Source organism: Temnothorax nylanderi, unplaced genomic scaffold (genome assembly GCF_030848795.1).
Source record: "Temnothorax nylanderi isolate EJ_2023f unplaced genomic scaffold, tnyl_v1.0 TNYL_tig0042_pilon, whole genome shotgun sequence".
Lineage (NCBI taxonomy): Eukaryota > Metazoa > Arthropoda > Insecta > Hymenoptera > Formicidae > Temnothorax > Temnothorax nylanderi.
Window position 1 is genome coordinate 576,561 of NW_027249104.1, and position 17,634 is coordinate 594,194.

The window sequence follows — 17,634 nt, forward strand, 5'->3', positions numbered from 1 at the left end:
CTCTTTTAGAAAAGGATGTTATTATTGAAGAGATATAATTGTCAGAATTATACATCTAGTATTTAAGAATAGAAGATCATTATAAATTAAAAGCAAACTTTTAATTAAAATAGTTATAAATTTGTCCTGTCTTTTCGTAATAAAATTTTATAGTGTAAATCATGTAAATGTAAAATCTACAATCTATAGTAATGCATATTAATTATCTCAAGTCTCTTAAGCACATAAATTCTACAATTATCTTCAATCTTGAAATTTACTTGACATAAAAGGCAATTAATAAAATTGTCTTTCGTTCAGTTATCGCGCACAAACTAAATTTAGTTTAACAAAAAATGTACTTTTCTTGGTTTATTTAGTTTCTCGATTTATTTATTTAAACGCGCAACTTTTAGTCGTTTTTAATTTATCTAACAAGATGAATTAAAGATGTTACTGGCAATAAGATTTTTTAAATTTAAATTTATATAAATATAAATAAAATGTATGTTTGATAACTTTTGTTATCATCATATACTATAAACTATAAAAAATTTCAAAAATCCTAAGAAGTCCTTTATATTCTTCTATATCAACATATCTGTTTTACACTGACCTATTCAGGTAGATTGACAGCTTGCGAAAATTTTTACGCTGGCGTCAGCAACACAAAGATTATTCGCGCGTGCACACCGAACCAGCCTTTTCAATAGTGTAGGATATAGAACCAACGTTTATTACGAGATATCGCCAGCATTTCACGATAATCGACCCGCATACTCTTCGCGAAAATAATCTTTACCGCGCGTCGGGATGGAGCGAGACCATCGACGCGATACATTATTTGCGGCAACAATGCGAAGAATTTCGTTATCGAGTTGCTTTCGAAACGGAATAGAGCCGAATATGGCTGGCGCGCATGCAGCTTGTACACCGGAAAGACGGCTGGTTTCCCACGGCTTACGCGGACTAAGTTCTTTCCCGGTCACGAAAAAGGCTACCTTCGTGAATAGTCCTCTCTCAGAGACCGACGTCGCGTCCCCCTGGTGAGTTACGAAAGACGTGTTCGGAAGGCAAAGAGGTTCCAGGACGAAGTTTTCGCGCGGATGCGAAAAAGCTCCCGGCGCGAATGGTGCTTTCGTGTGCTAACGAGACGACGAGGATGGACTGAGAGCTGCGATTGCATAACAGTGCAAATCCGAGAAGCACATTAGGAATACAAAGCTTTTCTTTACTATAATTGATAATTGATAATCGATAAATAATCTTTTTGAATTACGATAAATGAGCCTGTAATTAACTATCCAACTACAGCAGTTGCTTTCTTGACAATTACGTGAATCAGAATAATGTCCCATCATTTTTAACGACAATATATATTTCGATATACGTTTTAATTCATCGTTAAATAAATTCGTCAAATTAATTTTATATTTTGAAACATTCAATAATTTTCGATTTCAAAGTATAAAAAAAGATCGGCAATGTGCAAGATTGTATAGTTAGGTTAGCGTCTGCGGTGCAAAGTATTTTCACAATAATGTTTGTGCCGTCCAACAAAGAGGAGGTTGAAACGAGGATGTTCTCCGACGACACAGTAGGATCACGGCAGAGCAGTCAAATACTGAGGGCAACCGTACGGCAGCGAATTCTTCCAAAGAATTAAGCGGGCATCGGCCATCGAGCAAAAAGCAATTCCACGCCGGCATCGGTACGCCCGCGCCGTCACAGGTCACAGAGATATCACCGGGTCCGGTGCGCAATTCATTTCGCGCTTTGCCCCGACTGCATCGGGCGCAAACGGGGCGAAAAAAAGCGCCGTATCCGCAGATAGTATATTTATTGATACGGGAAAACAATTGGGTCGAATTTATTATTTCACGCGTGCCCGCGTTGTTTTTGTTTGCTTTTACGGATCGCGTTTTATTCGCGTGGACTGTACACACAACCGCGTTTCATACCGCCGATATCTTCGAGTGTCTTTTTGAATGGCCGCTATATTTTGCGACGTTCCGATAACGTTTGAAAAGTTCGATCGGTCGGAGAGCGAGCCGACGTTTAAACCAACGTGATACTAAATTGATGCATACGGGCCGATCTTCGATAGTCGAGTTACGCAAAGGTGCGGCAAAAACTATCAACCCTTTGCCATCTGAGATAATTTCGAGTAATGCGATATTAAATACTCTCTTTCTATCGCAATCGTCTCAACACTACGTAATAGCACAATCGATATCTTTTCTGTACAATATTTTACGCAAAGTTTAAAAAATCTTTCTTGTAAATTATAATGATTTATTTAGAAAAATATATTATAAAAATATACAGGTCGCGTAAGTCATAGAATGGAATTAATTTCACACTGTGAAGAATCCATCCTGACAATTTTAATACTTATTTAGAAATCGTACGTAAAGAAATTTTTTCAATTCATACATGTTATTTAAATTTGGAAAGGAGAAAGAGTAGATTTTATTTACTATATAAAATAAAGTTGACTATTCTATGCAATTTCTACTTCATTTCTATTTCAATTCAATCATTCTTCTGATACGAATCAAATAGTTATATTTGTGTTGCATTTGTGTCACGAATGCTTTACGCTTACGCAATCGCGTATGCTCACATTGGGGAAAATGAACAATCAACCAATTGATCACGTAAGTTGGGGAACATGTAACATCACACCAAAGCAAGTTGACCAAGCCAGTAATTTAATTATGATAAACAGGAAATTTAATGAGGGTTGGTTACGATAAGCTCGAGCTTTAGGTTTGTATATGCATATGCATCCTACGTACATCGAAGAAGCAAAGGAGGGGTTACGACGTATGACATATTAATATTCATAAACTATTATAAATTTGAAAAAGAGTTTGCGATTAATATAATAAGAAAAATATCATTGCTATATAGCGAAGACCCGCATGCCAACTGCAATACGCATTCAATAATCGAATTCGCGCAAAATAAAAAAAAAACAAACCGAATGATAAAATTTCTGCAAGTCAATATTTTGAACGGCGCAACGAATCTATATGCAATATTTGCTATTTCCATATTTCAGCATTTCGCTATTTTTATATATTTTTAAAAAAGCTCGGAAATTGAACTCTCTCAACAAGTTTGATTACCCAAAGCTGATTACCGTAAAAGTGTACAAACGAAGCAATATTTATTACAATTTGCATGCTTGTGCGCGTATAGAGAGAATTATGGTTATTACTGTTATAGAGTAGAGCTACTTTTTCTTAGTATAAATTTTACGAGTTTTTACTTCCCGCTCATAGTTATTTATTGAAAACAATTTTTGCATAATTATAACAAACTTTTCTCACTCACACATCATCAAAGAAGCAATATCGCGCGGTTTCAGCAAATAACGTAGTCGTAAGAGTTTAAAGAATACATAATAGAAACCATAATAAACGCGGGCAAATATAATTTTTTTGTTTCCACTTTATCCTTTCCTAAATGCAAATTAGAATAAATCATGATTGACGGCTCGATAATGCAAGAAAAGAATAAACAATTGGCTTTTCTTCTCTCGCACATTTATTTTACGTTGGACCAAAACAGCAACGATTTATTATTAGACGAGAGCCAATAATTCACTATTATATTCCAATCACTACAAAGCATGCTTCAAAACTACGTCAAAGGCATTGTTTCACAAATTAATAAACACAAAAGATGCAAAATTAATTAATACATCGTAATTACGTTCTATAAAACTCGCTTGTATCATAATAATTTTGCGTCATTTGTGCCATTTTTTTCATTCCTTCCTGCTCGAGCGATGCAAACTACCGAGAAATGCAATGTCCGCATGTCATTCGATAAAGCGAGATAAAGCAAAATAGTCGACTCCTTTCTTTTCTCTCCTAGTCTTGGCAATATAGTCGACGATAGGACAGGCCGATAAAGAAGAATCTTAACGAGGGGTTGCGGTGAAGTTAAACTATACGCTTATACGGGGTTCTACGACACGGCGGCTGGGCGGTTTGCGGCGTGAGGAGGCCGACCGGTTATTAGAACGAGGAGCACGAGTTGCCGGGAAGGTGTCTAATAGCCCGCCAAGAGTACAATCGCCCTCGAAGGTTTCGGCACGGGGGGGTACGTACTTTACATACATTTGCATCCCGCCGCCACAAATCCGGCCGATCGCGGAAGGGGCGAGACGGGTTGCGCGGGGAGGCGTCTCTATCTTGGCAAGCCACCCGAAAGAGCTCGCTGAGGTGTGAAATCTTTAATCTCTTCAGCTGCTTTCTCGTCCAACAAAACGTTATTCCAAATTTCACAGCAAAGTTCAACGCGCGACGTTGTTTTAAATTTTTATTCCTAGAAAAATATCAAGCGCGCGCGTATGTGTATTTATGTGTGTAGAAGAACAATCAAGATAAACCGCAATCGATACATCTCTATAAAATACAGCATCTGTATAAAATAGTGCATCTATGTAAAAAAAAAGTATAATTGTTTAAATATTGTCCACTTTAGCTTAAATTAATCTTTTAAATAAAAGATTTTTATTATTCAAAACTATTTTAAACCATCGAATCTTTACTTAAATACAATGTTGTTTCATATTTACTAGTACACAAAAATATCAAACGTGCTTGTACGTGGATGCGTACACAGAAAGAACGGTTTTGTTAAAGTATCTAAAAATCTAGCTAGATACAGATCTGAACATAATTTTATTGCACCATCAAAATAATTATGTACAGCACTCAAACTGAGTGCTAAAATGTCAAAATTTTTTACAGCATTATCATCATACTTCAGCAACCTACTATAATTATTTTGATGGTGCACAACAAAATTATTTTCAGATCTGTATCTAGCTACATTTTTAGATACTTCAGCAAAACCGTTCTTTCCGTGTGTATAATAGGGAGATGTCCGAGATAAACTGTGATCGATATTAAAATTGATTTTAGTAACATCTACAAAAAAAAACGTTAATTTCTTAATACAAGAATTTTTATTATAATATTATTTTTTTATCATGGAATTTTTATTTATCTAGACGAATTAAAGGATTTCTCTTTAAAATGAGTACTCAGCTGTACATCCGTTCATGAATGTTCGCTCGTCTTACTTAACGTGAGCTTAGCAATGTATCAATGGGATACTATCTGCGAGCTTGTTAAGAGATATAAATCAGTAACCTTAGCTGAGGTATTTATGGAGATGCATTAGCTTTCCGCAAGAGTATAGAATGCCAGCATTTATTTGGTAATTTCCGGCAGTCTGATATTCATCTCTCGAATGCTATTGCGCCAGAGAGCGATAGAGCCGACCAATGATCTCTAGAAGTCAAGAATTGTGTCAGACCTTCGTCAAGTTAACCGATAATTAATAGCAGCGTGGGAAAGATACTTTCATTAATTTAACAAAAATAAAATAAGCCCCGAGTATCCGATCTAATAAAAATAAGGAGCCAACTATTAAGCGAAAGAATGAAAAAATTTTGGAAGCTTTAAAAGTGCAATTATTTCACACAAAAATCTTAACGTATTAAATAAAACAATAATAATTTCGTTATTTTATTAGCAAACATTTTTTTATCTAGCGATTATTCAATGATTAATTAATATTTTATTAAAAAGCATTTTATGAAAAAAAAGTATTAAAAAATTATTATGTAAGCAAAAATAAGAAGTTGCTTTAAGAATAATGTAATTAAAATATTCATATTAATTTAATTGCTAAGTCGTAATTTCGACGTTCTTTTTGCAAAATAATTGAGAAAAGATAATGCATTTCCCTGTGGAAAATTGGTTAATTAAAATGATGATCGACCTTGCGGACATTAAGTATTATGTTGTGCATATGTTGTTCCCCGGGAAGCCGCGAAACAAAAATAATCAAGAATTGAATATCGGTGTCTTGTAGTAGCAATCACGGCTTTCTCTAGAGGTACTAGGGTGTCCGCTAAGACGACCGTAGTTGGCGAAGTTTGACAAGTTGGCGGTAACAGGGACGGTGGTACCAAGTGCCAAGAAAGTTTCGAGGAAGGATCAGTTGATGCATAGTCACGGGAAGAAGGATGCGCCCTGCCAGCAAAGGACGTGTTCCGCGGGACAATCGCGAGTTACGTATACATGGAAAACGCTGAATCCGCTTGTGCTTAGTCGAGTTTCGCAAGGACTAGTCAAGGATCCCGGACTTTCTGGATGGCGCGGGTTACAAATTCACGAGCAATCTCGAACGTACGATTTGCTCGCAAATATTTGTCGGCAACGGTCCTTAAATCATTCCGAGATTCTCATTCCCCACTCAATTTTCCGCCTCTTAAGCGTTATGAAAACTGGAAATTGCTCGTAATAAGTTTAATGCCGGTTTTAAATTATGTATACGCAATATATGGCAGTCTTATTTTAATTTTTATACATATACATATACACGGAAAGTGTTAACGATTATTTAAAAAATATTTTCACATATTTATACCATTATTAGATAATGGAAAATATATCAAACGTTGATTATGCAAATGTAAATGCGACAAGTGTAATTGTTCTAATAAGTCATTTTAAACTATGCATTCCTATAATTACATAAAAACAGATACACGTCATTATAAAATAAAAAAATTAATATATGTATTTCAAAACTAATTTGAGATCTCTTCTTCCTTAATTAACACTCAATCTTTCACACCGATATTTTTTTGTAATTAATCTAAAATTAATAATTAAAATTACAATTTCAAAAATGTTTTCAAATATAAATAAAAAGTAAATAAAAACTTGAATAATGCTTTTTCATGCATCAGAATAATGCGTTTAAATAATTACAAATAAGTGATCAAAATTTTAGCAATAAAATTTTATCAGGTAAAATAAACTGAGGTAAAATATACTGTGCAAAGTTCGTACATTCAAAAAGCCTCGCATCTCATTGCCACTCATCACTGAGATTGCACGAGCTGCAATGAGATGCGATGGATGTGTCAGGTGTGACATGTTAATCTATATTGAGTGTAAAGTGTAAATTATTTGTAATTTTTCGAACAGGCCATAATAAAGTTGCGCGTGGTATGATATTCATTCAGTGTATGTGACACACGATATTCTCGGCGACGGATATGGAAATGTTCTGCTCAACAAAACTTGCAATAATTATGATTTGTCATTTGTTTAATGTGACAATAAAATGTTTGGGTTTGGCAATGCAAATAAAAATTAATGTTATGTAATTCAATTTAATTTATGTAATTTTTGCGCACGCAGCAAATTTATGTGTCTGCTCTGATAAGCATTATATATGTTTTTTTACAAAAAATTTCTTTTTTTTCTCACTCTTGCTCTCTTTTTTTTCTTTCTATAATACTTTATTAATAGCTGATTCAGTAATATCTCGTGTATAATATTATTTAAATAGTTAATAATTTTTTAATCAGTATATTATTTTATCTGAGTTAAAAGAAGATATGCATTTGTATTTATCGATAAATTGATAAAAAATAAATTGTTTGGATATTTTATAGCAACATTTACACACACACAGTACCTATTTATAATACATAACATTATACTAAATATATTTAAGACATTTAAAAATCTATTGCTTCTCTTTGTATTGCGTTATGCAAATTTTATACATTGTGTTTATTATTTTTTGCTCATAATATTAATTATTCCTCTGTTTAAATTAATAGATGTAACGCTTATTTTTCAAATGTAAACATAATAGGGTAAATAGAGGCAATTCTTTTAAGGAGAATTAGAATTAGGAGAATCAGATTTTGATCTTTACCAACGACTTCGAGAAATCCAGTGATGCTGGACATCGGGTCAGTATTAACCTGGCACATGTACCAACCGCTGTCGGTCTGGCGCGTGTCTTTTATGTGCAAAGACCACAAACGATGGCCAATATGTGTCACAGAGATCCGATGATTCTTCGTAATAACGTGACCTGCTATCGTCAGAATCGTCTGCGTATCGACTCGTAGCCACGCTACCTGCAACACAAATCACATAATGGGTCAAGTAAATAATCCATTTAAATAAAATTTCGCAAACAGCGCTGTACGCGTTATGCCGGTCCAAATGCCTTGTTTATATATCGAGTTTTTTGGAAATGTATAACACATCAGAGAGAGAATTTCAATTTAATTATAGTCCATGTTAAAAATGCGACGTAATGGAAGTTATGTATTATATACATGTAGTAGAAAAATTAATTCGTGTTGACAGACGAATGATTGCAAAAGATGAAACAAGGAAAATATCGAAAAAAAATACAAAAGTAGGAATGTTATTTTACAATAATAGAGTTTCCATTTTAATTGGCTTCTACCAGTGATGCGTACACCAATATTTTTGAAATTATTTTTAAATGTCTATAGATATATTTTTATTCTCAAAATACATCTTCCACGTTTTAAATATAATGACTTTAATTAATATCGATATTTCGCTTCGAAATACGCTTTGTTAATTCCTATCTGGAATAATTACAGAAATAATATTGAAATAAGAAAGTGTCGGTTAAAATTTAACGACGCGACTTCTTCGATTGGAAATAAAAATAATCATACATTTGCTAAGCATTTTGAGACACGCATTTCCAGCATATGGGCGAAATTAAATTGTCGAGATGCACATTCCATATCCAGCTTTCCCGCTGCACTATCATATTCAGAGTGATAACAGACGCTACGCGCGCTAGGTAGGTACTTTAGCCTGTTGCAAGCTGCGTTAGCGGAGTTAATATTTTATCATATCGTTGTAAAACAGATTTACATTACAAATTTCGTCCGACAAGAAAAGAAAATTGCGTTTGGAGAAAAATCTTCAATTAATTTTGTTAAACGCAGTAATTAGCGATTGTTAAAAAAAGATAACACAAAATATATTTTTACTATAATTTTATATCAGTCATGGTTTTATAACTGTGATAGTTTTTACATTTCTACAATATTATTTTATAAAAATATAACTCAAACTTCAATATTAAGCAATAATAAGAGAATGTCTGAGCATTTCAAACAGAACTATAGCCATATATTTCCAAATTTGGGTTTTATAATTGAAACAATGTGTTAAATTTCTCGCCTAATATTCAAGAATACGTCAAAGTTACAAGTGTCAAGCTAGCTATCATGTTGAGAAACCAAATCAACGGGAATAATAATGTGTATGCGACCTAGTTACCGCTTTACCTGTCTCTTGCATTTTCCGACAAAAGCACACACAATTCTTTTATCTGATCCAATATTCGCGAAATAGAGCACCATGAAACACATCTATGGCTTTGCAGATCGCATCGCGACCCAGCCAGGATATCTCGTTAAAAAAATAAGTAGTATTCTTATTCTTCGTACTTATTCTTTGTAGAAAAAAAAAAGAGAGAAACAATGATCTCTCTAGGATGATGTCGTACACGGTTTTACTTATGGATGTCCGTTGCAAGTCTTCCGCTTTCCGTGCGCCACATCCCTCCTTCCCTGTCCCCGACCATCGCCTCAACCATCGTCTTTCCCGTCCTCATTGCGGAAGCTGTCAACGCGTCTCATCGCCCAAGTGCTACCGACAATGTACTCGAAGCTTACCAACTACGCTCGTAACGTAAAGAAAGCGGGGATGGAGAAAGAGAGAAGAAGAGAAGGGAAGAAAGAAAGAAAGAGAAAGAGAGAGATACAGCAAAAGAGAGTCAGAAAGAGAAAAACGAAAAAAAAAATTCATTGTTAACGCCAAAGTCGTAATACCCTCGGCGCCGTTTTAGAGAGCACGCAACATTCGTCTCTGTGCTCTTCTACATCCACTCGGCCTGTAGGCAAGGTGTGCCGCGTACGACGCGTATCCGCCACGTGCCCCGTGTGTGCCGGACAGGCGTAATAGGTGCTCTAGTCACGAAGAATGACGAAAACGAGTAAAAAGAAGAACGTTTTCCAGAGAGAGCGATTCGAGGACGAGGACGAGAGTAGAAAAGCGGTGGTTATGTCCATCGAGAAAGAAACCTGGGAAAAGAAGGTGCCGGGGTGTAGCGAGCGGTGAAGCGCGGACGATGAAGGGAGAGAGGGCAGAACGGTTGTAAATTGTGTGCTCAAGACGGGGAGGGGGAGGGGTGCAAGAGCTCTCGGGGTTGATAGAAGAGACGTGGTGCAGCGCGGGCGCGCGCGGCGCGAGTGCCTATATACATATATGCATATACATTCCGTTTTCTTTTTCCTTCTCTCTCCGAGAGAGTATCTGGTGGTATCGGCGCATATACGCGCCTATTACGTACGCATGACGAGCTCTATGAGCGCGCGTAATGGAAGCGCATCGTTCTCCTTCACCCCGCCCGTGAGCAGCCGTCGGCTGCAATTACTCAAGCTCGTGTATATATGACCGAAATGCAAGTGCCGCGAACGCGCGTAGCGGCGCGCGGGCGTCGCGGAAGCGGCGCGACGCGGCGCGGAACGGCAGGTTTCGCTTTTACAAACGATCCGTTTCTGCGGTAATGACATAATTGCGCCTGTCGCAGCGTAATCTCGCCGCGCGCGTCTCAGTGCGCGTTCACCGGGCCCGTGTCTGAATAAACGCCGCGGAATTCTCTCGTTTCTTCTATTCTTCTTTTCCTCGCATCCATCCCACCGCTACAACCGCCAACGACGGGAACACTTCCGTATCTACTTTTGTTTTTTGTTATTGTTTTTTTTTTTTCGTTTCGGCCACTGTTGTGTTTCCTGCCTTGGACGTGCCATGACCAACCGGTTCGCCAGTTGAAAGCGGGCGAGAGGAAATCAGAACTCGGCGGCAACTCTTTATTTTCGTTTACGTCAGTCGGTTGCACGAGACGATACCTGTGTATACCTACCTACCTACCCTTTTTTTTACTAACACTCTTTCCTCAGCGTTCCCCGCCCCTTCCTCTCCCCTTGTCAAGCGCTCGATGCACCCGTTACACCACCCTCCGCCTCATCTCTTTTAGTTGCGGCAAGGTATGGAAGGTATATCCGCGGGTAGTTCTTTAATTTCGCGAAATATCTTCCCGAGAGGCACGGCCGCTTTCGCGACTCGGACTCGCGGTGAAAAATGACTCGGTGCAAGTTTGCCTCGAGGGTGTACCGTGTCGTGGCCCTCGGACGATCGCTCATCCTTTCTCCTTCGATTTCTCTTCCGTTCGCGTGTGCTCGTGCAATCGTCGCCGGATGTAAGCGACGGTGGAGAACGCTGCGCAATGAATACATCGAAGCAACGTCGGCAAGTAAGGCGAGATCTCGATATATACGATATTTTTAGAGGGAATAATTATTTATATGATTTCCTTGGGATCCTATATCGGGTTAACAAGATTTAGCGGTACTCTTAATTATTGTCAAGTACCGCTTCCAGTGACAGCACTAGTTGACGTAATTCTATTTATTTGACTAATTGGATGGTACAGCGAATCGTGTCCGCGCACGCGCGCGCGTTACCGCGAGTGCTTTTAAATAATTAGATTACACACGTATATAACACACAAATCCACGTGCGTTAATATCCTACAGCGCATAAAGCTACAAATAGTATCTCAAAAATGTTTCGTGCGCGCTTTACGCGGGCATTATTTAAAATTACGCTATGACTTTCCAAATATACGAGTTAATTTTACTTGCTGGCATTGTTTTTGCGATTAGAGTTCGTAAAACGTTTAGAAAGGGTAAAATGTGGATGGGAAGTGGCGGCATGAACGTGTGGCGCGTAACGCTACACACGTACACACATATACCTGCAATACGACACACAGTGAGAAATTAAAACTGCATTACGAGTTATATACGAGCGCCTTTTATATATGATACATCGCCTGAATATCGTTACGCCTAAAGAGATGTTCTTTAGACGCGCGCAACGTCGTGCGCGATATGAATAAAAAATAGTGTTTTTTTTTCCCCGCCGACCCGTAATGTGTACTGTACCTACAACAGCGGCGCGTAATTACTCGTAGCTCACGACCGATGGCTTACGAAGAAAAACGAAAAGACAGTGATTCGTATTTACCCGCCAGTGCAGCTCGAAGGTGCTCAAATATTTTAACAAGATACGAGCGCGGCCAAGCGATTTTCCGACATAATAACTTATCCAGAAGAGGAAACTGTATTCGACGCGCCGCTTCGACTACGACCTCGAAGGAATATCGCGTGAAATTTTCGATGCGGCTTAATAGCCGAGCGTTGTGCTTTCATCTAATTTAATGGCGCTAATCGATTAACGATAATGCAATATCTACTTTCATCTGATACATCAATTAAAATGAAATTTGTTGCAATTTAAATAAGATATAAAGATTTTGTTGTATTGTACATCATTTGCATCTTCGAAATATTTTGTCGATTGATAGTAATATCAGGAGAGAAATAATTTGGTAAATGAATTTAAATTATATAATCAACGTATTAAAATGAAATATCTACATTTGAATGTGGATTATGGATGTTATTCACGCACTGCCATAAACAAATTTCAATTATTTGCGAATAATGTAATTAAAGCATTTTATTTCTTTTTTTTTTTAATGTGAAACGCATAAAACAAATAAAATAAAAAATCTCGTTTGCTTCCTTTTTGAAGCAAGTGATATACTATCGTGTACGTAACGTGAGAGGGAGATTTACTGTTTGTGATATCACGACAATGTATGTCGTGTTGCTAATTCGCAAAACAAAGCGTCATTAAAAGGAAATCGGCCAGCTTGCGCGCGTGCTCGCGTTTATTAAAGGCAAATATATTAAACTTATCCCAGCAACAAAACAAATTTTATCGGTTATTCAAGTTTTCTAGCAGCATGCTGAAAAACGTTGAATATTCTGGTGTGTAAATATTGGAAAATTCTAAGCGTGGCAGAGCGGTTATACTGTTGAACGGGCATGATATGGTAATAATCACGCCGGCATAGCGCTCGCGGTTGAAACGTCTAACGCACGTCATTCACACTTCGATTATTGTGTACGTACGCATTGAAAAATTTAAAAAAATGACATACGTGATAAAGAAAATATGCACGTTAAAGCGCGCATAATTCATAGCGACAGTATCAGTTTTTTTCCTATGTTTTAATAAAAATACTCACAGCTGCTTTTATTACATTTAAGAATAAATTCAGGTATATACATGTTATTTTAATATTTCCAATAATACACATTATTTCAATATATTAAATAGTTGGTTTTTTTGCACACTTAAATTCTTATTCTAGTTCTAATTTCTAGTTTCTGAGCTCTAGTTGTTTAATAAATTTCAGAATTGTGTTATGTACTTTTTAGATTTTAATACATAAAACCTGCTTATTCATGTTATATTCAGTATGTTTTATTACACTGAATAAGCTTTGTTCTGTTAAAAAGGGTTGCGTTAATATTTCCGCCAATAATTACCGTATTCACGCGAAAACCAAATTCGATTAGCGTTTAATTTGTTTCGCCTTGTTACAATTAAAAATTTATTTTTCCGTAAATATATCATGTAAATATTGATATATTCAACTGCATTTAAAATTATATGGCTTGTATGTGAATTGCCCTAAAATAACTTATATTTTAATTTAAAAACGACTAAAATATGCATAATATCGAATTACAATTGTTTTCAAATTGCCCATATTACAGCTCAGAAACTATAAGCAATTAAAAAATAAATTTTAGCAAATAAAGTTTTAACGACGTAAATTAACGTAAATTAACGTAAATTAACGTAAAAAATTTCATTTTTTATTTAATTTTAAAAAGTTGGAATATTAATTTTATTATTAATCAATTACTTAAAATTGAAAACTGAAAAATAATGACAGACTACTTACTATTAAGTTTTTGCTATAAAAAAATTTAGTTTTGTTGCATAATGTATATGGCTTGATGGAAAAAGGTATTATACTAATTTAATTAAAATGTCATTCATTAAATTGCTCTTGTTTCAGAAACAATGTTTATGACATGCACGCAGTAAACTCATCCAGGTGTAACGACTTTAAACGTAACTCGCCATGCACAAGTCACAGAGTATTTTACCTTTGTAGAATATATTTTGCGCATGATTGTTAAACAGATCTGTTGCCATAGCGTTCGAACAACAGGAAGACCACCTAATACGGGATCGGGTTACAAGTTGGTACTATCACGTTATCAGAGAACGCAAAGATAAGCATCTGTTCGCAGCATCAAAGTTTTCGTGGACAGAGCGACGAAATAGTCGGTGAATTCGATGCAAGTTGTACAGACGGATAATTAGCCCCTAGTGGTACAATCGGCATAATTATTGTTCACTGCGGCTTACCCTCCCACACTTTCCTCCGGGAGTGCTCCGCTCCCACTCTCTTTCTCTCTTTCTCCCTTTCTCTACCTCTCTATCACTCTACCCCTATCGTACTCTCTTCGGTTCGACGTTTTACAACTACCATCAAACGCACCAACCACTGACAAAACACACGATCGCATTAATGAGCCCAACAAGAGCCGATTGAACCTGTTTTGCCTAAACAAGGAATGCCCTGTTAATTGTAATCGCTCGTCAACCACGGACGCGCTAATTACAAAGGCAATCATCGTAACGAATGTCAAATACAGATAACGCTATCCCCGGTCGTTTGTGTTCCCGTGGACGGACAGATACGTAATTCCTAAAGCCCGCGTTCTACGACTTATTTGTCTAGCGCATTACCATTAACCTAGTTATGTGCAATAAGAAGTGCCTCCCACTTACGTGTAAGCTGTAATGTGCACCTCCTGTCAACGGCCGTGCTGATTACCAAAACAATCGGTGTAATAAATGGCACATATATCGTTGAGCGCCTTCATAGAATTAAGCAGGACATAAAAATCGGACGCATGTTTTTAGAATGATAATAAATTATTGAAATGCGTGTTTCAATCTGATTGTATTAAATATCAAACATATAACATATCTATATTAACGTATATAACGAAGAAGAGTCACTAGGCATATAATATTTATAAATATGAACAAAACATCCACGATTTTATATTACAAGTTTCGACAGTTTTCTTATAGCTGAATTTGTTTGATAAATTTCGTAGTAAAAAAAGTAGATACATACAAAAAATATTAATGTATTAAAGATAAATAAAATATATAAAATATATTAAGGATTTGCTATGTTTAAATGGATTTTATATACATACATATGTTCCGTTTTGTGAATGCTATTTAGTTTAAGTTACCGCAATCTATTAAAAGTGCTTGATACCTTGAACCAAGTATTCATCATAAGTTGAGTACTTAAGTTATCCTCCTATAACTCGAAAGCCTCCGCTTGTTTGCAACAAATTTGTAGTTTTGCACTAAATTCTAAACTGCTTCATTATTCAAAACAAACAATCCTTTCATCGAAGATTGCATTACTTTGCGCTAAAGCGATCGAAACTTATCAGCTTTGAAAATAAACGTACTTCCGATATTGTTGGCCGTTAAGTTAAGTAGGTCAGTAATAGCCTACGGCGTATTCTTGTTACTTCCGAAGCTGATAAGTTATAAGTTATCGCAAAGCGACATTGACAGCACATTTTCTACTCGTCTATTTGATTGCATCATTTATAAGAAAGAAAGGATCGCATGGCACATGATTAAAAAATAGCCTGTGCTATCAAAGCGAAAACGATTAAGAATGTCATTATATCGCAGATACTGTTGGACATGCTATACCTAAAGCTGTCAGTTTTTTGTCCTTTATTTCTCTTGTATTTAAAAAAAACAATCTGCTCGTATTTATCGATTAAAAGCTAACTGGTCAGCCATGGACGGACAAAAAACATTCTACACATAAAGAAACTGTGCACACACGTTATCCGTGTCGCACGGATTGCGAGGTTTTCCTTTCACTAGAAAAATACGAGTGGCTGTATAGTTTCGATCGACGATGTAAAATTGCCAAAAGCTCGAGTGTTCGCGATGTAAATCATACAGTCGTTCTCCAAATAAAAAGAAATTCTCCAAACAACGTTACTCAAAGGCATTCAAAAAGAGAACATAATTTTTAGGTAAAACAGTAACTCTGTTTAGTACATCTCATAAAATGCTTTGCAAAAGTATTTTAATTGAACCTATCTAATAGTTGGTGTATCATCTATCGACTTGATTTTCTATTATTATTACGTGATGTGAGACGGGACGAAGAATTTCAGCGAAGATCGCCGAAAAAGGAGGGAGGGAAACCTTCTTTCTTCTTTCTCGCTGGTAAATCAAAAAAGAGATTGGCCGAAATAAAAGCGAGCCAATTTCATCGCGTAACGTTCAGTTGTCTCGCCAGCTGGTGTATCGAGCTAATATACGCTCGCCGCTTATGCGCCTTTTACACGAACTCACGGCGCGCCGCAACACGCTCGCGGGCTAGCGCCAAGATATCTGTCAAACATCCCTCGGCAGAAAGCGTCCTAGAGAGAGAACGCGTTCTTCCTCGTCTTCTTCCCCCTCGCCAGCCCCCTTCCCCGTCAGACATCATTTTTCATATCTCGACCCCTAAGAATATCCGACGACGGGTGACGTCCTCCAACCCCCCAACGTCGACAATGTGCTGCGTTGATTGAATCGTCGAACGTCAAGGCGTTCTCCGCCTCCGACTCTCTGTCTCTTTTCCTCTCTTCCTTCCGCTCTATCTTCCCTTTACCTTAGTCGCTCTATAACTCGCTCCTCTCCTTTCCTTCCCTTTCTTTCTCCATTTCACTCTCTCTCTCTCTTGTTCCAGTCCATTGCCTTATTCCTAACCGAGATTCAACCTCGCGGCACGATCCTTAGTGAGATCGCGCTTAGTAATTCACGCGGCGCAACCGCTCGTGTAACGTCAATTGCTTTGATACGCTGAAGACTGCGCGGTCAATCCGGATATTTGCCGCATACCAATGTTGCCGATCCCATCGTCGTAAAACGCTTTCCAATTTCAGTTTCGACGTTGACGCAGTGGAGAACATCGCAGTTTTGGTCTGGGTCAGATACGACGTTGCTTATCTTGCAGCGTGCCATCGATGTGTGTGTGTGTGTGTGTGTGTGTGTGTGTGTGTGTGTGTGTGTATGCGAGTTATATAGTTAATAAAGTTAAATGTGTAGTTAATAAAGTTGAATATGTAGGAAGCAATATTGAATACATAAAAATAAAATAGGATTTATAAATGACATAATTGTGTTATTGGAGAACATATTTTTATTAGCGGAAATATATATATATATATATTTTTTTTAAGACAGAATCTGGTTTTGCTTTTTATTCTACTTTTTCTTTCTTTTTTTTATTTTACTAGACAATACAGACGCGCATACTATTACACTATTAACTCCTTGATACACACAACTGTCAAAATATACAATGACAGCTGCAAATGAAGTAAGCGCAGCAAGAGAACCAATCGGCATCGCGGAAAAGCGACAACAATAAACTTCACATCTCCTTTTTAGAAAAGGAGGAGGAGGATATTTGCAAAATAATATTATTATATAAATACAATATAAGACAGAATAAATTTGATTTACCTACACATCCTTTTTACTGTTTCATACATTTTGCAATATAACAAAATGGATTTTCTTATAAAACGACAGTTATTTCGAGGATAGAAGTCTAAGAAATTCGTGCACATATCTGTCCGTGGTGTCCACATTAATTTTCTCTTTTGACCAGAAAAGGGAAGCCGCATGACGTACCACCGAAGAAGTGGCCGTTGAGTTTGTA

The 17,634-nt window shown here is 36.8% G+C and overlaps 1 protein-coding gene across 1 annotated transcript in view; it reads right to left on the reverse strand.

Moving 5' to 3' along the window:
* Positions 1 to 17,634, reverse strand: part of LOC139771648 (protein amalgam) — an 81,799-nt gene that overhangs the window by 18,651 nt on the left and 45,514 nt on the right. Inside the window, exon 3 of the mRNA XM_071704580.1 lies at positions 7,747 to 7,954. Coding sequence (XP_071560681.1) covers positions 7,747 to 7,954 — 208 coding nt within the window. The remainder of the gene's footprint in view (positions 1 to 7,746; positions 7,955 to 17,634) is intronic.